Source organism: Pezoporus flaviventris, unplaced genomic scaffold, assembly GCF_033815535.1.
Source record: "Pezoporus flaviventris isolate CSIRO_AGI_PZ_B2104156 unplaced genomic scaffold, CSIRO_AGI_Pfla_v1 ptg000022l, whole genome shotgun sequence".
Taxonomy (NCBI): Eukaryota; Metazoa; Chordata; class Aves; order Psittaciformes; family Psittacidae; genus Pezoporus; species Pezoporus flaviventris.
The window spans coordinates 3,928,785-3,955,432 of record NW_026892570.1 but is presented as its reverse complement, the minus strand read 5'-3'; the positions used below and the strand labels follow the sequence as shown (position 1 = coordinate 3,955,432).

General features: G+C 42.7%; 1 protein-coding gene across 2 annotated transcripts in view; it reads right to left on the bottom strand.

Annotated features, from left to right (window-relative positions):
• DAPK1 (death associated protein kinase 1) overlaps positions 1-5,862 on the bottom strand; it is a 90,842-nt gene extending 84,980 nt beyond the window's left edge. For both annotated transcript variants that reach the window (XM_061456304.1, XM_061456303.1), the window contains exon 1: positions 5,632-5,862. In XM_061456304.1, the coding sequence (XP_061312288.1) occupies positions 5,632-5,693 (62 nt within the window). In that variant the 5' untranslated portion in view covers positions 5,694-5,862. The remainder of the gene's footprint in view (positions 1-5,631) is intronic.
• Positions 5,863-26,648: the final 20,786 nt, after the last annotated feature.

Genomic DNA, 26,648 nt, shown 5'->3' with positions numbered 1-26,648 from the left:
ACCTCTCAGCACATTTTATATGGCAGTAATTGCCATCAGTGGCACTGTATGGTGACAGCCTCTTGCAGCCTGTGCAATCAGCAGCTTGCAGGTTATTATGCATTTGTGAAAAGGAGGCATTTTGAGGCACGGCTGGGAGGTAAAGTGACTTGAGACATAGAAGAACAGTTCCTCCCACCACGCTTCCCAGTTAAGAGACCTTCTTTTTCAGTACCCACGCAACCACCAGGGCCAAGACTTGCAGACAAGCAGAGAATAACCAACTTCTCCTCTGAGAGATAATAAGGCTAATACAACATTCACAAGGTTCACAAACAGCACAGTAAGAGTTCTTCACTGTAATCCAAATGTTGAAATTTTCAACTCAAAACCAAAAAAAGGCACGCAAAGACACCAACCAGGCTTCCTGCTCAAACAGTGGCTTGGTGGCTAATGCTTTCAGGGCTGTTCGCAAGGCCTTTGAAAAACTCATAAAACCCACTCAGTTTACTATAATTAATTATTGTGTTCTACCAGAATTTACACACACATAGCTATAGAAGCAGCGTCTTCCATGCTTGCAGTATTTATTGCTGTGTATGTACAAATAACATAGGAAACAGTACTGCAGAGGCCTGCATCTTCTGCATATTCATATTCAGTATTTAGCCATTTCATCGCCATATAAGAGGGAAGGTTAACACATGCCTCTTAATAGAGCAGTGGAGAGGAGATTACAGCAAGAGAATAAAAAAAAAACAAAAAAACAGAACTTGGAAATTTCAGTGTATCACAATTAAAAATTTCTTACCTACATGCAGTACTTTTAGCCTTACCAGATCATCTTTCACAGTGCTTTCCTCACCCCACCCCTCCCCCCCAGATGACTTCCTGACCTGGTAATTCCAAGGAAAAAATGTTATATTCTAACATTATTAAAGATGGTTGCCATGGATTTCAAATGTGACCATTTTGAAAGGAAGTATGACCTCAAAGGAATTTCACATCCTATACATATGACAATGGAGCTTGACAATACTCACACAATTTTAGTACGTTGGCTAGTTTACCAAGATTAGTTTAGAATGTCAAGCCTGAAAAGCACTCTGAAGTACAAATTCTAGTTGCCATCCAAGTATTTTTGTTTTCATGTTTATACTTTTTTGCTGTTCTAAAAAGCTGTGTTTTTGAAAACTGATATGTGAATAACCAAAACCACATACATGCATGCATATATATATATATATATATATATATATATATATATATATGTTCTGCCTACATAGTTCCTGTTTACTACAGAAATCAGTTTGAGCATCCAGGGGGAGGAAAAAAAAAAGAAAACCAAACCACAAAAAAAAAACCAACAAACCCTCTCTTTTCACTCAACACTCAAAAGAAGGTAAAAGAACATTTTTCAGATTGTAAATACACATTTGCATAGCTCCCTGGTCTCTCTTATCAGCATCTTCAGCATGTTATCCTTTGCATTTTTCTCTCACAACTGATAAGGTGATTAGATACCTTAGATAGCAGGGTTAGTTAGCTTACTGCTTTTTACTGCGAGCATGGCTGCTTAGTGAGCTACAAGCAGAAACAGACTAGTTTCCAAAACTGCTGAAATTCGTCACAGCTTTTATTCAACAAGTTGTAGGTGTTTCCCTGGTGAGTCCAGCAGTCCAAACAAGCTTGAAGTTTAAGGGTATGATAACTCCCCCTTGCATTAACAAGAATCTAAAAATTGCAAACCACAGTGCAATGCAAATACCATTCTTCAATTCCAAAGCTGTATTTCAATAATCTGCAACTCTTTTAGGAAGCATGTGGAAGTTTAAAGAAAAAAACCCCCGAACAGGGGAGTGGGGCTAAAGGAGGAGGGAGCTGCTTGTAAGATCAAGGTCTAAATACCTTCAATTCACATAAATAAGACACAGTATGTCATTGATAACATAGCTTTGTTTGGGTATGTCTCCCTACAATTATTTAAGCAATGCCGCATTTCTCTCAGTGTGTAGCAACTCCCAAGTAAGGCCAGTCATAGGAGGATTACAAAAAAATAAAATAATAAATTAGTATTTTGATTAATTTGATCTATTTAAGCTTTTCATGCTCATGCTCACTGTGAGTGAGTCTGCACTTGTGGTGCAGGTTTTAAATACTGATAAACTTGAATTCCTGTCTTTTGGGTGGAATGGAGTAAAAGCACTGCAGCAGCATGTTTGAAATGCACGGTCGCATCACCTGCAACTGCAGGAGAATTAAAATGAACAGCTTGAGTATATTTCTTGCCTTTTCACGATAATCTCCACCACCACTCGACATTTCATGGTTGGATAATTACTCAACACGTCCGGAGGTAGCCTGCATCTGAACAATGCCAAGTAACAGGTACCACTCCAGATTTATAAGACAAAAAAAGTGTACACAATGCAACATAACACTGACCAAGAGCAGTGTCTTTGTATACATTCTACTCTAAAGACAGTATTTGATCCACAAGTCTCACACAAAACTCCCCTGGTACAAAAGCTTAAGACAAACAAACCTGAACATTTACAAATGTGTTAGAAGAAATCATGTACAGGCAAGACAAGTAAGGGTGATCCTGTCAGGATTTACAATCTCAAGTGCCTTTATTTTCCTTTGTTCTCCCCAGGCACAAATCAAAACAAACCAAAAGAATGGAATAAAACTTAAACATTTTAGTAAAAGGATGAGAACCATTTATTACTCTTTTCTGTAAAAGCACTGTGAAATGCCAGAAAACTAGAAAGTGCATTTTCAGCCCAGGCACATTATCCCTTCTCCTTGTTTCCAACAACTCTAGTTCTTATGCAGTATTCAAACCTCCATTACCCGTTTCAATCAAAAACTTCATTTACACAACCCATTTGCTTTCACCAACACATCTTTTTTAGATCACTCTTATTAAAATGATTTTTTTATTCTCACTTCTGTCAGAAGTATTACAAAGTACTAAAGATTGCTAAATAATTTACAAGGGAAAACAGTGAAGATTATTAAAATTTCTGAGTATATGCGTCTTCGCTGAGCTTTCTCAGAAGGCAGGTTGGCCTAGAATTTCATGATCCATTCATTCAAACACACCTCTGACAAGAGAAACTTACCTGTTCATTTATTCACCTTGTTTGTTACATGACTGCAGCAAAGCAAGAGGAAATAAAGGAATTCTTCCTAAGAAGGGGGGGGAAGGCTGATTTTGCAAAATAGAACCTTTCATCATTGCTTAGCTCAAGTATTAAATCATGATGTGGGCTCTCAGATGAACAGAAGAAATTTTAAAGTAAAAGGTGTTTTTAATATTCACAGCTTTCTGAGTTTTGAGCCTCAGTGTTGACAACTGCAACTACATTTGTATGCAAAGTAATGGTGAGAAACCTACATAAGGGGTAAAGGAGGAATAGAAACTCATGGGATTTACAAGGCAGTACTGCAAGCAACCACAGAAATTTAAGCTTTAAAAGAAGTTAAAAACACCACTAAAGTAAACCATACAACTATCCTAAGATTTGCTTACTCTTACAGTTTTATGGCAACACCTCGCAGTGAAATAATCTTTTTTTTTTTTTTAATAAACGATGCTGAAGTGAAAGCTTTGGCCCTTTTAAATAACTGCACTTTTAACACAAAATCCCTGTCAAACACTTTGTGATGTTTTACCACCCACTGGCATTTTCTCACGAATGTATATAAAATTGATGAGGTTCTTGGTTTTCTTCACTTTTTTCAAGGAAGAGACAAAAGAGTTTAAAGTTCTTTAATATTCGTAAAATATTATAAGTTCAAACTGCATGCCAACCTCATATAGCACTGAGATGAACAAGAACAACCTCAGTACCATAATAACATGTTTATAACAGACCACATTAATATACCATTTCTTTACTACGCTCCTCCTAGTATTCTGCCAACTTGAAAAACACTTTTTTTTTTCTTTATAATATTACTCAGTGTTTGCACTTCCCCATTCTGTAAAAATGACATGCTTGGTCTTCACTGCTGTGTTCTGGAGCCAACATGACTTCCAAAGGGTGTCTGGAAAAATACCCATGTATTTAAGCATTTCTTATGTGAGTGGCCTAAGGCAATTACTCTCTTTTATAAATGTGTACTGGGGACCTAACACTGCACTGACACTTTAAAATAAATGAGAGAGGTTACGCAAACCTTAACACCTTCTAAACTAGAATACCGACATCATCTTCTCCCTGAAGAGCCTTAAGAAAATAGGTCAATCTCTAGATGTGTCTTTATTTTCTTCTGTAAAGTAAACCATGTATTTGTGTCTGTAAGCACAAGCATAGTTTTATTTTTAAGAGTCCAGACGCCTAAAACTAAATTTCAGAACACTTCATGCATTCTTGCCAAGAAGAACGGAAATTAAATCGAACAATTTTTTGTGTCCTAACAAAATATTTAGGCCTCACAACTTAAACTGTGGCTTGGCACGATAACATGTCTTTCTAACATGACGTCCAATAAGTTAATATGACTTCACCGTCCTACTAACATATTAACATGGACTGTCATTCTAGACATACAAAAAGCCAACCCAGAACACAACATGAAAGTATGTATTTATCATGTACCTGTACAAGTCACGGCAACAAACTTGTACATAAGTAGGGTGAAGGTTATTTTAAATACAGTCCAATGAAGTTTCCAATAATGCAGGAGTTTTTTATTTATTTGGTAGGGTTGGGTTTTTTTTTTAAGAAACAATGTTGTATTTCTAAGTTCCTGCCCATGCCAGTATCTCATTTACAACATTTGTTATAACTCGTCCCTTCACTGGAAAGGTACACACAAGCACACACATGATCATCTGCATGTTGTCATGTCCACTGCCCTGTGGTAATGAAACACTGATCCTCAGCTTTGAAATTGCCGAGATGAACACTACAAAAGGATTCCGCCATACTGATGTGCTAAAATACCACTGAATTCCCTCTGAAAGAAGGGGAAAGGAAGATGAAAAGGAGACTTGCACGTAACATAATTCAGTGTTAAACTGAATTAAACACGGAAGGCACTGAGAAAACAAGGCATCACTAACAGCATGGACTCAGAGGAGATCACTACACAGCACCCAAGCATCATAGCTCAGGCAGGCAACGCTTTATCGTCAGCGCTCTGCTCACATCCCCTCATCCGACTTCCAGCTTAACAGGGATACCCAGAAAGTGATCTCCACCGCACGGATGAAAAGCAATTTATCTCACTTCTTTAATCGTCTTATTAAAGCGAAACCAATAGATACGGAGCCCCTCACTACACACACACCACCAACTCCCGGGCTACAAACCCACCACGTTTTCAGCTACGCGCCGGGCTAGCAGCAGCCAGCCGTACATTTCGCAGCTGACCCCGCACAGCACCCCGACGGACACCAAGCAGAGACGGTACCACCGAAGAACTGCCCGGCTCCAAACCCACATCAGACCTCTATTATAAGCGCAAACGCGCTGTAGCTTAAAAGCCCACTCCCCTCTCTCAGAAGGGGCATCTCCCGTCAGGACTGAAAGGAGGCGCGGGGGTTTTTCAGGCGGTTTGAGCAGCGCCTGCCTTGGCCCCTCCGCGCTCAGCGGCAGCGGCTCCCTCTGCTCGAAGCCGGCACCGGCCCGCACCCACCTGCCGAGGTCCTCGCCCGTCTCGTAGTGCTCCTCCAGGTTCTCCTGCCTGAACACCGTCATGATCGCCGCCTCACCTTCAGCCCGCTCTGCTCCGCGCCCTCATCACCAGCGCCCCGGAGCCGCCGGAGCCGCCCCGCGCTCAGCTACGCGCCCTGCGGAAGAGCACAGCTGTGGGTGAACTCCCCTGCCCGCGGCGGGGCGGTGTCCCTCCCGGCGCCGGGGCCGCCACCGTCCCCCGTCCGCTCCGCCCCGCCCCGCCCCGCCCCGCCCCGCTCCGCTCCGCCCCGGAGGAAGCGGCACCGAGGACACCTCCCCTACCCCGGCTCCTGCCCCTGCCCCGGCGGCGGGAGAAGAAAGCGGCGCCCGGAGCCCCGCCCCTCCTCCAGCAGCCGCACCGCCGCCCAGCTGCCGGCGCCCGGCTGCATTCCTCAGTGGCTCTGTTGCCTGGTCAACTGGGATGTACCGCCGGACCTGCGGCAGGAACCCACGGGCGTCCCCGTACCTAACTGTACCCAGCCCAGGGCAAGGACAGGAGGGTGAGGCGGGCGAATCCCCTCCCCACCGCCGGGCAGGGACTGCCGGGGCCCGGCCACCCGCCTTCTCCGCCGCCCGCTAACCCGCTCGCCCCTCACCCGCTGCCGCCCGGCTCCCCAGCCCCTCCGCGCCCCGTGAGGCGGTGCCAGCGCTCCCGGCCGGCGCGCCAATGGGAGGCCTTCCACCACACCAGCCCCCCGGCCCTCGCGGAGGCCTGTCCTCCTCTGCCGCCCGGGCGGCATGGCCAGGTGCGTCCCGCCCCGCCCCACGATACAGCTCGTTCTCCCCCGCGTGAGCCCGTGGCACCGGGTCCAGACCGAGCGCGGGCCCTGCCTCCACCCGGCGCGGCGCGGCTCGGCTCTGCGGTGGCTCCCGGCGCGGCCATTGTGTGCGCTCCCACCAGCAGCGCCCGCCGCAGCCCCGCGCCTCACTCCCGACTCCTCCACCCCGCTGGGAGGCCGCGCCTCCGCCCCGGGCCGGGTGAAGCGGGGCCGGGGTCAGCCGGGGTCGGGCGGCCGCTGCCTTCCGGCGACCATCGCCTGCACGCTGCTCTGCCACAGCCGCGGTCCCCGTAGGGCAGAGCGGGGCGGTGCCGTGGGGGGCCGTGGCACTGCATCCCCTGCGGCAGGGCTCTCCAGGCCCTCCAGCAGCGGCGGGAGCAGAGTTTAGCAGGGCAGCCCCGGGCACTGGTGGCGCGCCTCGGCTCCTCACAAAGGAAGCAAGGAGTACCGTGTGCAGATAGTCTCTTACCAGCAGGAAACAACAGCGAGCTTTTTTTTAATACAAAGTGTATTCAGTTGTCTCTGCGGAGTGTTGCACCTTGCATTTGGCATTTGTTAACGTCTCCTGTCTTCCCATGTGCTGCTGCTGCTGCTCAGGTTCAGCTTTCCCAGTGCGTGTTGTTCTCTCTGGTGTATTGGTACCATGCCAAGCTGTTGTTTTCCGAGTTGCTCTTTCCTCTCATCCCTGTGGTTCAGCCTCGAGTGAGTGCATGATGTCAGGTAACTCAACAGCTTTCAACTACCATCTGAACTCTTGAGATCTCTCAGAAAAATACTGCTCATCAAAGGTGAAAAGAAGTTCAGTGCAGTCATACAATATTACACTTGAGTCAAGAGAGCCTATTTCTTCAGGTACAGGGCAATAAGAACAGAAGCCCTGAAATTTTCTGAGTGAGTCATGGCATGACCTGAGGCAAGCATCAGAAATTTTTGCTCCTCCACTGAAGTCATCTGTAAAACGGAAAGAGGGCATTTGAATGGATTGCTGGACGTGAAGTTACATAAAGCCATCTTCAAGGATGGCAGCACTATCAATGGCCCTGCGTTCAGAACTATGCCCCCTCACAATGTGGTTTACAGCCAGGCATGATGCTGTGCCTTGTCTTCAGATCATCTTCTATGTGTTTATCTCTTAACAGGTTTTCAGACTCATGACTCACACACTTTAGATTGTTGGATTTTCAACACAACTCAAAGTTTTTAACAGACACTGGCTACAGGTTCAAAAGTTGGATTTTGTTTTACAGATTCTTCCTTTGCTGGAAATGAGGACAATCACTGGAGACAGCCCATGAAATCTGAGGCACCCTAACCTCGCTTGATCATAGAATCATAGAATGGTTTGAGTTGGAAGGGACCTGAAAGCTCATCTAGTTCCAACCGCTCTGCCACAGGCAGGGACACCTTCCACCAGACCAGGTTGCTCAAAGCCCCATCCAACCTGGCCTTGAACACTGCCAGGGATGGGGCACCCACAACTTCTCTGGGTAACCTGTGCCAGTGCCTCACCACCCTCACAGGGAAGAACTTCTTCCTTGTACCTACCCTCTTTCAGTTTAAAGCCATTCCCCTTTGTCCTGTCACTACATGCCCTTATAAAACATCCTCCTTTAGGAACTGGACTGGAAGGCTGCTCTAAGGCGTTCTTGGAGCCTTCTGTTCTCCAGGCTGAACAAGCCCAACTTTCTAGGCTGTCTTCATAGGAGAGGTACTCCAGCCCTCTGATCAGTCTTTCCTGCTCTTCTCTGGCCTCACTCCAACAGCTCCACATCTCTCTGTGTTGGGGGCCCAGATTTGAACACAGTACTGCAGATGGAGTCTCGTGAGGGCAGAGTAGAGGGGCAGGATCACCACCTTCGACCTGCTGGTCAAGCTCCTTTTGATGCAGCCTAGGACACAGTTGGCTTTCTGGGCTGTGGGCACACACTGCTGGCTCACACTTGAGTTTCTCATCAAACATACCCCCAAACCCTTCTCCTCAGGGCTGCTCTCAGTCCGTTCTCTGCCCAACCTGTAGCTGTGCCTGGGATTGTCCTGACCCAGGTGCAGGACCTTGCACTTGGTCTTGTTGAACTTCATAAGGTCCAGGTCCATCTCTTGAGCTTGTCCAGGTCCCTCGGAATGGCATCCCTTCCCTCCAGCCTATCAACTGCACCACACAGCTTGGTGTTATTGGCAAACTTGCTGAGGGTCCACTTGATCCCTCTTATCTTTGTTTTGTATTTTTATGATGGTGTTGAACTTGTGTAAGAGCAACATCCATTGTAGTTTGTATGTATTTTGCATTGTAAGCGCTACTCAAAGACACAATTCAGTAGAACTCCTTATGACCCAGCCTGCTTTAACTGAAGCAACTGAAATTTCAGTATTGATTCAAGTGAGAGCAGGCACACACTGGAATCAACACGCCATAACTGAGATAATTACTGAGATGCACAGGATCAACAGAAGAATGAATTACCTAAAATGTTCTGGTTTTCCTGTCCACTTCATTAACTACCTTACCTGAAGGGGGAAATCTTGCTCTTGTTGCCTATCTGTCGACGTCTGGGATGCCTGAATTTTGTTGTTCAGGCCCTCAGTGGGCCTGGGAGTTGCGTTTGAGTACTCTTGGGACAGTAGCAACAGCACTTGTCACCATGTCACTTGCATGAAGAGCAGTCATTCTCCGCTCCAGTGAAGACAGCTATGGCAGCACATCCATGCCTCAGTATATACAGGTACCAAAAAAGAAGTTTTCCAGCTGAAGCAGGGATCCTGTTTCTTCAGAGAAATGCTCAGCAGGTTGTGTTTCATGCAGCCGACTTTGAAAGGGCTTGCCTGTTCCGAGTGGCACTCATCTTGCAGTCTGGGAACACTGAATCTAGGTGAAAACCCAGCCCCACTGCTGTGCTTTCAAAATGCTCAACTTCCATGAGTGATACTAGATTGCACGTGTAATAAATGGGAAAAATAATTTTAAATTGCTGTCAAATGTAATTCAGGCATTGCAATTGTGATTTATGCTTACAGGTTTAATAGCACATTGGATGAAATCCAACCGTAATAAACTCAGCAGCAACATCTCTATGATTTCATGGTTCTGTGATTTCGAGCCAATGTGTATTTTTTGTTTATTGTAATGTAACAGGAATAATAAAGTGAGTTTAACTCCTTACTTACACTGTTGTAAATTAGGAGCGATATTGGTGTCAGTAAGACTATTTGAGTGTGAAAGAGGTTCAAGAGCAAGATTAATAGCGACAAATTTGTTGTTTTTTTTTAAGGAGTGATTTGTTCCTGCTAGCTTATTGCATCAAGTGGTTCACATATATTTTGCTATGTAGAAAAACAAGTGTTCTGTTTCTTAAAAAATACTACAAAGAATTCAGATTTGCAGAAAGCATCTGTATCTCCAAGCAGTGAGTGAAAGGAAAGCTACATTATTTCTTCAAGTCAAGTGATTTATAGCCCTATTCAGCCACTTTACTACTGAATCAACACAGCCATTTCTACATACAGTTAACAGACAAGGAGGCATATTAAGTGTACTATTTCAGGATAAATCTTTTCAAGATCACTGACTGATTTTTTTTCTGTCATCCAGGTAAGATGGTTCTTCTAACCATGTAAGATACTAATTATGACAGAAGACATAAATTGCTTAGTCTGGCTATTACTTCTTCTGTGTATAGTTTTCTTTTTAAGAGATTGGCATTTATGTTTGACATGACTGTAAGAGCAGTTTCCTGGGTTATGTTGTGCGGATCCATAGATTTTTCATACCTATTTTAATTTTTCACAAGGCAATCTAGTTACTGCCACTGAAAGCTGCTCTTCTGTGTTTATCAGACACACCAGGGATGCACCAGAATGGGTGACTGTTAGTGTCACAGAGCTACTGAGATTTGGTAAACCCAAAGCATTTTTCTTATAAAAGGAGCTCCAGATGTGCCAGTGACATTTGTGTTAGGGCTCCCATGCCTCAGAAAGTAGACTGAAATCCATCAGTTCCTTTCACAGACTCCTGAAATGGCTAGCAAGGTAGAATCTGTAACTTCACAGTGACTTTTAGCACTGTAACTAGACTCAACAATGGTGCAGAATAAATTTTGCTGGAAAAAATAATTCTTTAGCATTTCAGTCAATAAACAAAACAGCATTTTGTTAAAAATTCATAAAATTGCTGTGTTTTAGAAGACACATAGTAGTCAAGTTCATAAAAAATTATCAGCATCACTTCTGAAAGCACCAAGCACAGCAAGATTAGTGCCTCTTGTATTCTTTAGGGATTTATGTCAGTTCCTCATTAAAAAAAAAATTAAAAAATCTAGGATCTGCTTATTTATGTGTTTATTCATCACAGCCCATATCATGTACATCCCCTAGTGAAGACTTTACTTGGCAAGACAATTAATCGAAGGCCTGACTTGGACTAGTGAACAGCAGATAATCTGAACTTCCTAAGGACTTAAACAAACAATCAGAACTACATAGGAATTACCTATGTTAAACGTTGATTTCCTGTAACTGTTCTCCCATGTAGATTTGGTCTCTGTGTATTGCATATTTATTTAATAGAAAACAAACTGCAAATGATTAAATTCTTTGCAGGACTATTTCTTCGTGAAAAAGGTTTACTCCAAGTCAAAACATTTTGACAAAGATTTTGTTAACATGTAGTTTCAGAAAGGTAAATGTAAGATTACAACATTTAGTTAAAATGCTGCTTGAAATAGTATAATATATCCTTCTGTTCCGGGAAGTTTAGATTGGATATAAGGAGGAAGTTCTTTACTGTGAGGGTGGTGAGGCAGTGAAATGGGTTGCCCAAGGAAGTTGTGAATGCTCCATCCGTGGTGGTGTTCAAGCCCAGGCTGGACAGAGCTTTGGTTGACATGGTTTAGTGTGAGGTGTCCCTGGCCATGGCAGGGGGTTGGAACTTGATGATCTTAAGGTCCTTTCCAACCCAAACTATTCTATGATTGTATGATTCTATATACACAACATTCTGTGAGACAAAATATATATTTTAAAGCAGCACGAGAAAGTCCTTTGGTCTTTTGGCTTTTTAATTCTGAGCTCAGTTTGATTCCCTACAAAACCAAAATGCACCAGATATGTAGCAGTATGTTTGGTAAATTTTCTTTAGTCAGACCAAGGAATACTCCAAACCTACACTTGAAACAAGAAATCAAAAAAGCACTTTGCTGGAAGTCCTTGGTAATTCTCAAAGTACTTTAAGAATTTTACAAGGAAATTGAAGGCTATATTGTTCAGTATATTGTGCTATAAACCTTGAACTTGGCTGACATCTCAATAGTGTGATATGCATGTTTTATAATAATAATTTATAACGTATACTGTCATAAAACAATGGTCTTTGCATCAGCTTCTTGCACAATATGCACTAGAATTCCCATCTCTCAGATTTGAAATGCAAAACTTCAGCAGACTTATCAGTAGTATATGATACCATGAAACCACATTTACTCTGTTCAGTAAGCTTCTAGAGATAATGGATGACAGGATGAGGTAGCACTTGCTGTCCTGTCTTTATGCCTATTTCTTCTTTTTCTAAGGGAGGATCTAAAATCCCAGTCACAAGACAAACAGTAGAAAATCAAAATATATCTATAAAATGAAAAATGTTAATAAGGATTATTAAATTTATATAACAACTTTTATTCAGTGCTCCCCAAATGCTTTGTAAACATCAATTGCTTTAATTATCCTTTGATACACCTCTGTAGCAGAGAGTGTTGTTAAGTAATTATGCTTGTCAGTGCTGAACAGACACTCACTGCACTTGCCAGGAATGAGAACCAGCTTCAGGGAAAGCCATGTGGAGGGCAGAGGAGGTTGGTGAGATAGTGCTTGTGATGGTGGCTTTTGGTGCTGTAATCAGCAAGACCTCTTAGACCACTTTCCTGCAGATGTCATCTGTTAGAAGGGAAATCTGTTTGCTGACACTTGGCCTTGGTTCACTGCCTGGGAAAGCCATTTGTGGGTTCAAATTCCTTTGGCATAGTATGGTAATACAGAGGTCATAGCCTTATCCTTAGAAATAAATGCTAAGTAGTATTTAATGTAATCATTTTACAGAGAAGCCATTGGAAGTGCAGGCTGGATACAGGATTTAACCCCAATGCCATGGATGTGTACTTAATTGCTGACATTCTTTCCTTTTTTTCTTTTTAGCTAAATATGACTAAACCGGACACACAGAACATCTGTAGGACTAGTCTGACTTGCACAATCTTGCACTTGAAGTGAGTGACGATGACTGAAAAAAAAAGTGCTATCCTAACGCTTAACTCCTTATTTCAGTTAGTCCCAAAGACAGCCTCTGGCAGCTCCCAGGAGCCAAGACACCTACGTGATGTTGTTTCCTTTGAGGATGCACTGTGAAAATCTGGATGTAAAGTCATTAATGTTTCTGACTGCTGCCCCAGATTTTTTTCTGTGTCAGTAGGTCTGGCATGACAGATACACTGCTGTGGAGTCCACATTAAATACCTTGTTATTACAGCTAGCATTATCGCATCTTTTGTTCTTAAAGAGCATTTACCAAGGGAATCTCAAATCAGTACACTGTGCTGATCCAAAACTATCTTAGCACTGGCAAAATGTGCCTAAAACATACTTTTGTTGTAGAATAGCTTAGAACACAAGAATTGACTACTGCTAAACCAGGACAGATACAGCAAGCGATATTTAAAGGTAAAAATGTGGGAGATTTCTTTTGTTGGTTTAGTACATGATACAGGTTCCTCATAGTCCTGGGGAACCAGGGGCAGCAGTTTTAACATCATGGGGTATGATGAATTTACCAGCTTCCTGGCACCCTGACTAGCTACAGGGGAGTGTGAAGAGAGTAAGCACTCTCCAGCTGTTGGTGAAATGCCTATGTGTGAAATCATTAACATATAAAAAAAAAGTCTGTTTGAGTGTTTTGCAGCATTTGCTCAGTGTATTTGGGCATTTCTGAAAGCAGAACATCCCTAAGCATGAATATACAACAAATATGTCTCCATGGAGTTGTCATCTAGATGTTTGGGAGACAGAGTAATCATGTTTGGCATGTTTCATGCCCATACATTCCCTCTGCCTATCTATCTTCCCTACATGTTCAGCAGGCAATGAATCATTTGTGCTGTAATTTCTGAGGAGAGAAATTTGAAGTTTGCACTGAGTTTCCTCTGCATGTGATTAATTTTCTCAGGTACTATGTATGACACACTGCAAAGTGCTTTTGTATGTGTGCTGTGCAGAGAGCTAGGTAGGAATATGGAAAAAAGTACAAGAGGCTTCTTTAGTGTAAGTGACATTTAATCTTGGCTGGCTGATTAAGAGATACTGTGTGCTGTTCAAGTGCTGTAATCCAGTCAGTTGAAGTTGCCTGTGGTATAGGGAAAATCTGTGCTATTAAAATGCCAGTTTCTGAGGTTTATCACAAAGTTCACAAGGTGTAAAGAGTAATGGTTGTTATGCCCAGCCACTGCCTGCAGAATTTTGGTTTCACAGCCCTCCTAATCCCTTTATTTGTCCTCTTTGCATCGTTAGTTCAAGTAATGCAAACTACGTATGTTCCACCTTGCTAGGTAGGGATGGCTACAATAGCAGCTGTGGTGTGGAGGGCCACCATTAAGCACCTCCCATCTCAATGAGGCAGAGTGTATTAAAAGGGGGCAGAATCCATTTTCCTCAACTGAAATAATCCCTCCCAGCATGCCTTTAATTAATTGAGTATTGTATCTCCTTAATTGATTTATTATTGTATCACAGATAAAGCTAAACAAGTTGCTTAATGAGTTCAGCTACCAGGATGGATGGATGATTTTTTATATGATTTCGTGATAATTTTCTTTCTGTGCAATTTTCAGAGTAAAAGCATATGTATATGTACACACTCAACTGTCCCAGTAGGATTTTAAATCCTGAGTCAAAGATCTTCCTTCTCCAAATACCCTAGAGGCTTATCAGTTACAAATAGAACAGGTGTGACAAGTATTGCTGTCATTGCCAGGAACAATGTATTTTTTATTAGTCACTGTCACAGTTTCCCATTAGGAAAGAGAATCCTTGCAGAAATCTGTAACCGCGACTTGGCAAAGCAGATCCGGAGGTCTAGATGATAGACATAGCATTGTGAAGTCTGATTCTGGTGGAATAAACCACTGCTTGCCTAGGTACAGGCTGGAGAGTTTGTAATCACTCTGCTTGGTGAGCATCCGAGAATGCAGCACTCTGTAGATCGAAAGGTGAAATTCTTAATTATGTGCTTAAATAAATGGGCTGCTTTTCACATCCAGACTCCTCTCCTGACATCAAGAGGAAGGGACTGGCATGGGTTTGTCCATCATTAAAGTACAGAATGTTACTTTGGTATTATTGGCATAAAAGTAGCATCATGATTCATTCACAATCACATTACAAAAATGGTACATCACTTACATGCATATTGCTTAAACAGATATTATTGTATCCAGAAAGAATTACTAAATGGGAAGTAAGCACTCAAACCTTCCTTTGACTGAATTAACAAAGGCATGCATTAACAATGTCTTGTACCTGAAACCATATTTAACAGCGAATTAAACTGACAGGCAAGGAGAAAAAGTTCTCATGCAGCTCTTTTTTTTCTTTTGACTTTCAGCTATGCTCTTGCAAAGACCTAATGCATTATACTTAAATGCAAAGCACTTTTACAGTACATTCTCATTAGCCAAGTAGAAACGTATTTTTATTCAGAAAAGCATTTTTTATTCTGCAAAAGAATACCGGTATTTAGGAGAAAAAATAAAATAAAATTGCAAGCTGTCCAGTGGGATAAAAATGTAGTCAGGACGTGTGAAAGAACAATAAAGACATACTAAGAGTTTCAGATTAAAACCTAGAAATTGTTATTGAAAACCTGGTGAATGTTACTCAGGGGGAGAGGCAGCCCTGAATCTAGGTGAGGGAGGTATGCAGGTTGGTGGCTCAGCCATATGACCAGGACCTCTGATTTTGGAGTGAAACCAGTGCTAATGGGAAAGGATTGGGACTAGAGGAGAAGGAGGGAAGAAGCTCATGTCCCTTCAATGCATTGTAAATCTGCATTGTGTTGTTTTTCTGCTAAGTAGTGAGAACATGAAGAAACACTAGGGAATCCTAGTCTCTATTTCAAATAAAGTGAAAGATATTCAGTAATATTAAATGACAAAAAGTTATTCAGGGCTAGTCCTTCAGATGGTGTAAATCGATATAATAAATTGTCTCAGTCCTCTAAACTAATGGAACTAGGATAACTCAAAAAAGGGTCCATAATTACTATTAATTAAATGTTTATAACTGAAACTCTTCCTTTGATTTGGGGGATTTAGTGTTAAAAAACCATGTGTGAATCCACCTTGGAGAAATACAGAGTACTCAGACACTCAATAGGAGAGTGGTAATTGTCTATTGTTTCATTATGTGGAGGACAGGATTTTGTTTTGTTTTGTGCTTTTTTTATTGTAGCCTTCAGATCGTGGTACATGTTCTGCCAGCTGTGCTCAGCCTGTTGATCTGCTATGGAGGTGCTAATTTTGAAGTTGTTGTGGTGCAAAAGCGAGGTGGCACACTGCGTTAATGCCATAGCATTTTACCTCAGGAAATCAGGGTTTTGCTTTGGCAATACTAGGCTAGTGTAGGTGCTTGCTCCCACCCCTCCCAGTTGATCATAACGCAGTGTTGTGGAGCTGACACTGGCAGTCAGTGGGTGTGCGGAAGAGGTACAGGACTGAGGATGGACAGGCACTCACAGGCATCATCAGAGGGGACCAGACTGCAGACATTTCAGACAGCACATCCCGTGCTTCCTCAGCTTCTCTACCCCTGTCAAAACAATAACTATTACGTCCTCCACCCCAAAACATGCAGATGAATAGAGGCTGGGGGTGGGGATGGTTTGCTGATTATTGATGGTAATGAAGGAGAGTGGGTGGTGATTGCACATTGCAGAAACCTAGAAGAAAGGCAGTATGATATAATTTCACCCTGGGAATCTATTGCTATGGCAACAAAGAACAGATATTTTTTTTTTCCCTGAAAAATAGGGTTCAATACAAAAGTATCACAAAAGCAGAAAAAAAATTAGCAAACCTTTTCTCCTCTTTTCTTGTATTCATTCATTTGTATTATTACTGATATATTTGTAAGCAAAGAAGAGTAAATGTCTGTGGTTCATAGACATTTCCCCTAAATTAAATAAAGTATTGTTGTGTTAGCTTTATTGACTGTTGCAGGGAAGTCACAGCAAAAACCCTTGTGGTGTTCTTGATGTTCAGTCTACAGGCCACTTAGAGTTTACATTCCATTTACAGCTATTAAACTACTCCTCCAGATTTAACAAGATGTAACTGAAATCAGGATTTGGTCCTCAACATTTTCTATTCCATATAGACAAAGAATTAATGAAAACAATTACTTTTATTTAAAGCCACTGAAGTGGGTTTTGATGGCCATTGCAAGACACTCTGCCAGCAGCGTTTCACTCTGGGAACTGCAATGGCTTGGGCTGGTGAATAGGTGCTCCGGGAGGCAATCTTCTGCATTTACTGTGTGAGAAAGGTTTAAGCTCTGCAGTAGCATTAAATGAAGGAGCAGTGCTAATTGCCCCTCTACAGGAGAAGTAAGGCTTTTTGTCAGAAGGCCAAAAGAGAAATCCAGGAGCCAGATGAATACCGTGTGGCTCAGTGCCCGTATTGCCTTCCAGACCCCTGGGATCACCAGTTTAAGTCTACTGGAGACAAGCTGCTGGTACAAGGAATATTGACCAGATCTGAGTTTCTTTTCCTCTTCAGGGTTTAAATTAGAACTGTAAATTGCTAGCTAGATGAGCCAAGGATTAGCCTGTACCCAAGATCTGCTCCTGTTTCCCCTCAAGACATCTTCATTTTGTTCTTTTAGGCTTAATCCTACCCCATTTCCTAACACTTGCATTATGGTAATCACATTTGCAGTTTCTCTGCTCAGACATGATGTTCATTTCAATTACACACTATTTTATCTCTACACCAGGTATAATTATATTTTTTTTTCATTATATTAATCACATGTTTTTCATATCTCCACGCTTTTCATAAGATATTAAAATGAACTTTTTCACACCTTGTTTCTGACATGGAACTTGCCAAAGAGAACTCTTGTTGTGAGAAACCCTGAGCTCCATGCATAAAAACCTCTGGGAACATCAGTAACTTCAGTAGTCAAATTTATTGAAGAAAGGCAGCATGCTTACAGCAAGAGGCATTGAATAAAACAAAGCAATTTCTCTCTGTATGACTCGTTTTCACAAAACAGAATCCAAACTCAAAATTAAAAAAAGAAACAAACAAAAGAGAACCATTCTGACAGAAGGAAAAAAAAAAACCCAGAGATGAGGCTGCAAACAAACCTTCGCTTATGTTGGGTGTCCTGAGTTAAGAAGATGGGGGAAAGAGGGAAGTCTTCTTAGGGCATATTTAGATGTGACAGGACTGTCTGTAAGGAGCAGTGGTGCTGAGAAATTTTCTGAGACCAATTTTTGCTTCTCTCCTCAAGTGTCTTGCCTATAAATTATGAATTTGCAATCAAAGGACTCTGTCCAGCAGAGAAAGCTTTCACCACATAATTACTGCTCACAGAAACTACAGCACTCTTATCTGGATGGAGAGTGACAATTAGATATTCATGACACCAAAGAAGCACAAATTGGTCTTGGAGCTCTTGCTGCATAAAGAACAGGGGCAATCCCATGCACCGTTTTGCCTGACATCTGCTTTATTTGCTTTTCTTGTTCTCACACAACCACTATGAATTTTCCTGCTGGCAGCCTTCTGGCAGAAGCCTTGGCCCCTCTGAAGTAAACTGGAGCCCTGGCACTGCCACCATTGGCAGCAGGGTGTCAGCTTCTATTCCTTTGTGTTGCTAATGGAGTTTAAAATGAACATGCTTTTCCTGTTTGGAAAGTAACTTCACTTTTTGTTTGGTTGTTTTAGGGGTTTTGGGTTGTTGGTTTTTTTTTTGTTTTGTTTTTCTTGTTTTTTTTTTGGTTGGTTAGTTGGTTTTGGTGTTTTTTTTTAATACTAAGCAGCAGAAGCAGAATTCACCTGTGCTATTACTTTACCCTAAGCAATAATTCTGTGGCAGGCATGAATCTATCATCTTCTGTGTTCTAAGGCTGATGTTTATTGGAGAGACCTCTGTGAATAGTGAGGTACTTTTAGTTTGCTGTTAGTTAAACTGAACTTACAATGATACATTTTTGAAGCAAGCTGTGTTTAGTATGAACTGATTTTTGTTGCACATCAAATGCTTGGAATTTATGCAGCAGAGACTTCCCACCTTATATATAACAGAACAGAAAAGTAGCAATTTACCGCCTGTTAAACAATACAGATTTACTTTGCCTTATATCTGTGTAGGCTGCAGTAAAGGCTTTTTTTTTTCCTATGGAAAAGCCATATTGAATTAAACAGGGAAGAAATCAGTAAGATTACATAGAAATTTAGCAGCTAATAGGTTTGAATAGAGAGTTACATCCCCATGAGAGTGCTGCAGCACTCACAAGGCTGTTCTAAGTATTCTACAGAAAGCTTGCAGTTACCTATTAAACGTCATAGGAATTTCTCATAAATGTTTTTTGAGCTGTTGGAACTGGAAGTAGACCAGCAGCAAGGTTAGGAAGGGTTAGGAAGCATCATCCACTTCTTGTATACAACGAAAAGTTATAATTTAATTTGCCTTACATAGCTGTCATTCCTCTTGGATGACAAGGCAACCCAAAACCTGAATGCTGTTATGGTGGTGCACTTGCCCACCACTGCTGCACTTGCCCCTCACCATTTCAAATGGAGGGGGATTCATTGCATCTTTACCCTGGTAGAAAGGAGAAGAGAAATGGGATGCTCATTCTTAGTTTTAGCTCCAAATTAACAATATAATCCACCCTATATAGTGTAGCTGCATTACTGCAGTGTTGAGTGCTGTTTAGGGGTCAGCAAAAGAACATATTATTAGCCTGGTGAGTTTTAATACATACAGTGGTGTAAGTGCTCCAGTTGTGTCTGCCTGCTGGCTGCAGAAGGAAATCCTACTGTACATTCAGGGATTGCACTCCTGTGAATGACGCTGAGTCTATGTGATTCAGGTATCATAGCAACCTCCATGAATCACAATCTTTGTTTCTCTGTGACTTGTTCATAAAAAAACCCCGCAAACAACACTCTCAGCATGGGGCCTGGCCTTTCACTTTTCACCTCAGTGAAGAGAAGGACTGCAGAAGTGGTGCCACTATCGCGAGTGTGTGTCACAGGGGAAGGATTGTCTCCTTTTGTACTGAGTACTCCGTGTTAGGAACCACTTTGTTCTAGGTGCCTGTACAGGCATTAGCACCCACTAAGTTTGCTGACAATTATGCAGTTTTAATAACGAAAAAGCTTTGTTTTGCAATAACACAGAAAATAAGGAAATGTCACTTAAAACAATCCTTCCCAAATATGTTTTTCTAAGAAAAACAATTTTAGGAGTTACTGTGCTCACACAGAGCAGTGCTGTGTGGCTGGCTTTCCTTTGTGCTCACCAGGTCATGCTGCATGAACTGCTGAGAAGGTGCTGCCTCAGGAGAAAGTAAATTCCTTCAGACCCTGACAGCAAGTGATTTGCTTTGCTTATGCTTACTGCTGTGTTCTCAAGTTGGAGAAAGGAACTTCAGGTGCACACAATTCTCACTAGGCTCCACTTCCTCCCTTCCTACCAGTTGCAGTAGGATCAGGGAACAGGGGTTTGGCTCCAAACCAGGTCCACCAACCAAGTGAGCAAAGGAGTGAGATTGATGTGGTGCTTATTTGCCGTCTGCTTTGGTAGGTAAACACAGAGAAGGTGGTGCTGCAATTTGCTCTTGTGTAGGAACACAGAAAGCAATACTGTGTAGAAGGATAACTGCAGTGTAAGTGCTTGGCCTTAAAATTTTGGTCAAGCTATTGTTTCCATTTGGCCCTGAAGCTCCTGTGAAAGAGGAAATGCTTTTGTTAACAGTTTCGCTGTGAAAAGATAATCTACCATAGTGCCAAGTATTGAACAGAGAGGAGAATGTCGTGGTTTAAACCCTAGCCAGACAGCTTGTTCACTCACTCCCAGTGAGTGGTGCTGGGCTGAGACCAATCGAGCCCCCCCCCGGGGGCTCTCCCCTTCCCCGCTCCCGGAGGAACTGGGAGGAGGATCGAAAGGGTGCAACTCCCACGGGTTGAGACAAGAACAGTCCAGCAACCAATGTACAACACAAATCACCACTGCTACCACCACCACCAACAATGATAAGGGAAAATAACAAGGGAAGAGAATACGATACCACCGGCCAAGAAACGAGTCCCACCTGGAAGCCTGTGTCCTTCCGGGTAACTCCCAGTTACCCCCCACCCCAGGCATGACGTGCTGTGGTATGGAATACCTCCCTGGCTAGCCTGGGTCAGGCGCCCCATCTCTGCTTCCTCCCTGCTTCCCCTCCTCCCTGGCAGAGCATGAGCCTCACAAAGTCCTTGGTCAGGGTAAACATCACTTAGCAACAACCGAAAACATCGGTTTCACCAACATTGTTCCCAGGCTGGAAGTCAAAACACAGCACTGCACCAGCTACCACGAAGGAGAAACATGACTGCTACTGCTGAACCCAGGACAAGAAAGAAGAGAGAAAGAGTGAATCATCACTATGACCAAGCAGAACAAGACAGGCTAGCCATATTATTTCTACCAATTTCATTTTCTCTGCTGTCACAGGAATTAGTTCATGCATTTGTTCAAAATGGGAAATAACCATTTCTTAAAGCCACTGCACTTAGATGGTATTGGCCTGAAAACAAAGAACATCCATTAAACTCCTGAAGTTCTTTCTAGGGCAATAAAAACATACTGAGTTTTGTAAAATAAAACAGAGGAGCTGAGTGACTCTCTTGGGTGTTACATTAAATATCTTATGAAATTCCATAAGTCAGTAGAGCCTTTTAAAGTGTAAGTTGCTGATTATCATATAGATAATGGTAAAGGAATAGATACTATGGTAAAGGAATAGATACTATGGTAAAGGAAGACAAAGCTAACTTAAAAGCTCATAACCTTACCAGACAAAAGGTGCTGTAGATACCAAAAAAACTCAGAGATTCTTGTTCATCCTCCTCCAGATTAAGAGTATTTTGTGGTTGCTGGGAACTTGGACGTGTAATTTTGATTCAAAATGCAGCCCTTTGACAATAACCTAAATATGATACTGCAGACAGTAGAGCTAAATGACAGGAGTTCAGAAATTAACTGTAAAGATGAAGATCATAGAGTCATAGAACGGTTTGGGTTGGAAGGGACATAAGAACAGTTTGGGTTGGAAGGCACATTAGCAATCATCCCGTTCCACCCCTACTGCCACAGGCAGGGACACCTTTCACCAGAAAAGGTTGCTCAAGACCCTGTCCAACCTGGCCTTGAACATTGCCAGGGATGGAGTAGCCACAGCTTCTCTGGTCAACCTGTTCCAATGGGTCAGCACTCTCACAGGTAAGAATTTCTTCCTTCTAATCTAAATCTACCCTCTTTCAGAAGGCCATTACCTCTTGTTCTATCACATAAAATATCATTCTAGGTGAAAAAAAGTAATTCAGCTCACACTACAGAACCCCAAAAGAAGTGTAAATGTTCTTGCCAGTGTACAAGAAAGATTCACTTATGAATTGTTTTGCAGAGATATGTGGTGCCTCCATATATGCATTCATTAACCTCATTTCCAGGATTTCCAGCTGGTTGGCCTATGGGAAGGTAAACATTAATCCCTGTGTTACGTAGCATGCATGCCACCTCCACACTTCACACATTTATTTGTGGTGTTAACAGAGAGGCCAAAGATGTGAGTAATGCAGTGATTGTGCCTGAACCGAGTGTTTTGCTTGCAGGGCAATATTAACATACTTTACTGCCGAGCACTCTGGTGTGGTCACAGCTCTGTTTTTTTAGCAATTCTCTCACCCTCACCCCAGTGTGAAAACTGATAAAATAAACACTTTGCTCATGCACCTACATGGGGGTGCCTGTTATATCTGTGGCATCTGTTGTATTTGTTAAATACTGCATATAGCTGTGGCAGGTACGCTGTTCCTTACAGTCAGAACTACCTTTCTTGATTCCCAACAAGGGGCATCTTGAAGAAATTGTAGAGGTGGCAGAAGTCTTCCAGAGAAGAATGTATGCCTTTCCTGACTCCACTGGGATTTCTTCACTCTGAAATTACAGGTGCACTATCTACAGGAACCTAATGCTGTGAAACTCTCATTTATTTTGAACTTTGTTCTTTTATTTCTATACTGTATTTGTGCTTATCTCCCTTTCATTCCATTTGCTGATCCCCTTCATATCTCTTCACCTTGCTTGGTTTCCCACACCCTCCTACTTTTTTGTTGGTAAAGGCTCTTTTGCCTCAGCCACTTCCCAGCACCTGGGCTCTGTCAAGGCAGCTGAGGCTTAGAAAACTGCCTGATCCCATAGACCAGGGGCAGAGCTGCAGCCCCGTACCACCCTGTGCTTCCTTCCTCTGGCCTTAGACATCAGTTGCAAACTTCCCTCAGTCTATCAAATCTTGGATCAAGGAACTCAAGAGCCCTGGACAGCAATCCTCTTCCTCTTTTCAGTGATCCTAAAAATCAGAAAGAACACGGAGGTCGTCTGTCTGGATTTGCTGTGAAAATCCTAATACAAAGCATGTTGTGCCCTTTCCTATTTTAATTCTGCTATTCCAGTCATTATTTCCAGAAGACAGTGACGATCTCTGATTTCCTCTGTTAACAGGGCTCATTTGAGTGACCTTGCAGTGCTTGCCAGTACCAGATACATGACCTTTCTTCTCCCTGACATTCATTTTTTCTACACAGTGACATCAGTCACTGTATAAGCATAATCTGTTTACAGCTCTTGAAAACCTATTTGCCTCATATGGAGCTGCTGTCCTTGACCACAAATTGACGGCACACTGTAGCAGGTGGCTCTTTATGAATTCAAAGGGAAACATAGGAGAAACACCACTGACAGATAAATGTAAATCAGACAAACAGGTGCTTATAATGGTGATGTTCAACAAGCTGGGACCATGGAAAAAATGTTGCCTCATGAACAAAGTAGATAGTATCCAGGAAGCCAGTAACAAAACCAAATCCATCAAATAAGGCAGATTTCCATATATTTTGACTGCAAAAGAGCTTTGGGGAATCTCTTGACTCAAGTATAGAATCACAGAATCATAGAATAGTTAAGGTTGGAAAGGACCTTAAGATCATCTAGTTCCAAACCCCCTCCCATGGGCAGGGACACCTCACACTAAACCATGTCACCCAAGGCTCTGTCCAGCCTGGCCTTGAACACTGCCAGGGATGGAGCATTCACAATCTCCCTGGGCAATCAATTCCAGTGCCTCACCACCCTCACAGTAAAGAACTTCTTCCTTATATCCAATCATCTAAACTTCTCCTGTTTAAGTTTTAACCTGCTATCCCTTGTCCTATCACTACAGTCCCTAATGAAGAGTCCCTCCCCAGCACCCTGATAGGCCCCCTTCAGATACTGGAAGGCTGCTAGGAGGTCTCCAGGCAGCCTTCTCTTCTCCAGGCTGAATAGCCCCAACTTTCTCAGCCTGTCTTCATACGGGAGGTGCTCCAGTCCCCTGATCATCCTCGTGGCCCTCCTCTGGATTTGTTCCAACAGTTCCATGTCCTTTTTATGTTGAGGACACCAGAACTGCACACAATACTCCAAGTTAGATCTCATGAGAGCAGAGTAGAGGGGCAGGATCACCTCCTTTGACCTGCTGGTCACGCTCCTTTTGATGCAGCCCAGGATACGGCTGGCTTTCTGGGTTGCAAGCGCACACTCAAGCTGGCTCATGTTCAATTTCTCATTGACCAACACCCCCAAGACCTTCTCTGCAGGGCTGCTCTGAATCTCTTCTCTGCCCAACCTGTAGCTGTGCCTGGGATTGCTCCAACCCAGGTGTAGCACCGTGCACTTGTCATGGTTAAACTTCATAAGGTTGGCTTCAAAACTTCACAAACATGTCAAATATAGCTGTAAAGGATACAAAGAGCAATCTCAGTTCAGAATTGACAGATTAATCACAACATACAGCTTCATGCTTTCCTGTGATCCTTCATGTAAAAATGAAGATGGTGCCTCCAACACAAGCTAACATCAACAGCTAACATGATTGAGAGATTACTTCTGATGTTTCCACAACATGGTCCCAGTTTGCAGACCATAAAAGAGAGAGCACCTTCCTACACACACTGGTTAAAAGAACATGGTAACAAGAGTAGCTGCTGGAATTAAACTCTGGCTCCTTTAGACATCATGTTCCTCAGCAGAGTCTCATATAGGCCCCAAGGGACCTTTTGTAAGGAAAAGAGCACCAGTTCTTTCTAATTCAGACATTTGCCCTTCTTGATTGTTGTGAAAGTGTTGTTAGAGAGTGTAGCTAACGGTACACAGTGGCTGGCGTAACAGAAGTAATCTTGCTTCAACAATTGTGAAAAGAGCTGACAAGCCCTGCCTCACCAAAACAGGTATCTGCTTTCATTTTTTAGGTAGGGTGAGAGAGCAGAAAGGATGGAGCTCGAAAGGTCTTTCTTTAAGAGGGTAAGACTATGGTTGTTGCACGTCTCCATACCTGGAAGTCTTTTAGCCTGTAGGAGAAGGTTGCCTGCTAAGAAACCCCTGATGCCTGGTCACAGAGCTGTTGGAACCGAGCATTTCTCCTGGTAGTTAGGATTTTCACCATTTGATTCAGGGTACTCAGAAGCCAGGCAGAACACCCACTGCAGGTAGCTTAGTTAAACAGCTTAGGTCTAACACACAACTCCTTCTTCCTTCCCTCTTCAGCAAAACTACACTTTTTGCATTGTATTTCCTCTTTCCGTACAGTTCAGACTGGGAGATGCAGTTCACTTCCAAATGACATAGATTATGTTAGGCTCTATACTTCTCTCCCAGCAGGAGAGCACATCACTCACTGAGGAAGCTGCATTTCAGGACTGCTAAAGTTGCCTTTGATTAGTACCTTTGCCTTTCAATGGTGAGTCACCCTGTTCTTTCCTCCTGTGAAAGCTAATCTTAGTGGTTGTTTTGGGACAAATACTTTACAACTGCACTTATTCACCAGGAGAGAACTCAGTGCTTTTCTATTTACAGCAAACTTCCCACACTCTGTTGTCTTGTGATAGATCTGAACTTCACAGAATCACAGGGGATGGCACTGTACCCTTCTGTGCTGAAAAGAGCTTGAGAAGAAAACTATGTACTGCAAGAAGCAGAGAAGTGGGAAAGAGCAACAGAATAGTTTTCCACGGAGATGCTTCAAGACATATCTATTTGTTTCTGAGAAGCTGGAAAGGAAGCTGAAGCCCTAAGAAACTGGGGGGCATTTACTAGCCTCTCGCTATCCAAGTTCAAGAAGTCCTATGTCCCAGGCTGTCAGAAGACCTTGCAATACACAGTGTAACACCATCCTGCTGGAGAAGGGGAATCCATGTAAGTAAGCTAATCACTTGAAATGCCGTGATTGTGGTAAATAATTAAGTTGTACGATTGTGTAAGCACAGATAACTCTGTATGCAACAATGGTTTTGCTTCCTCTTGGGGAAATCATCTGTGACTGAGGTGTGCCTACACCTCTCCCTACAGAGAAGTGTAATGGAAAATTAGACAGGGAACCAGAACACAACTGGCTGTCCACACTGTAGTGACAGTGGTATCTATGAAGTTTATTTAGAGGTTTGTCCAAACCCCCACATATATCTGAGTATTTCTAGATGCTTCTTTGCTCTATGTCAGAGTTATTTATGATTTTTTCCAGGTTAAATGCAGCAAGGCAGCAATACAATCTGAAGGCCTACTAGCAAGGGAAGGAGAGATTCCCAACGAAAATGTTTGAGCATGGCATTGGCCTCCAGGCTAACAAAGGTTTGTTGGTGCTGGCTTGGAGCACGATTCCCATCCTGCCCATGGGACTATCATAAGCAGTAGTTGTTTTGACTTCCAAGAAACTATAACCCAGATGTGTCTTGATAAGATTGTGGAATATGAAGAGGGTGGTTGTTTCTCCAGAAACTGGGTCATCCTGCTCCCATCTGTTGCTTTTGAGTCAATCCTTATGTTACACCATCAGATTAATTTACTCAGTTCAGGATAAGAG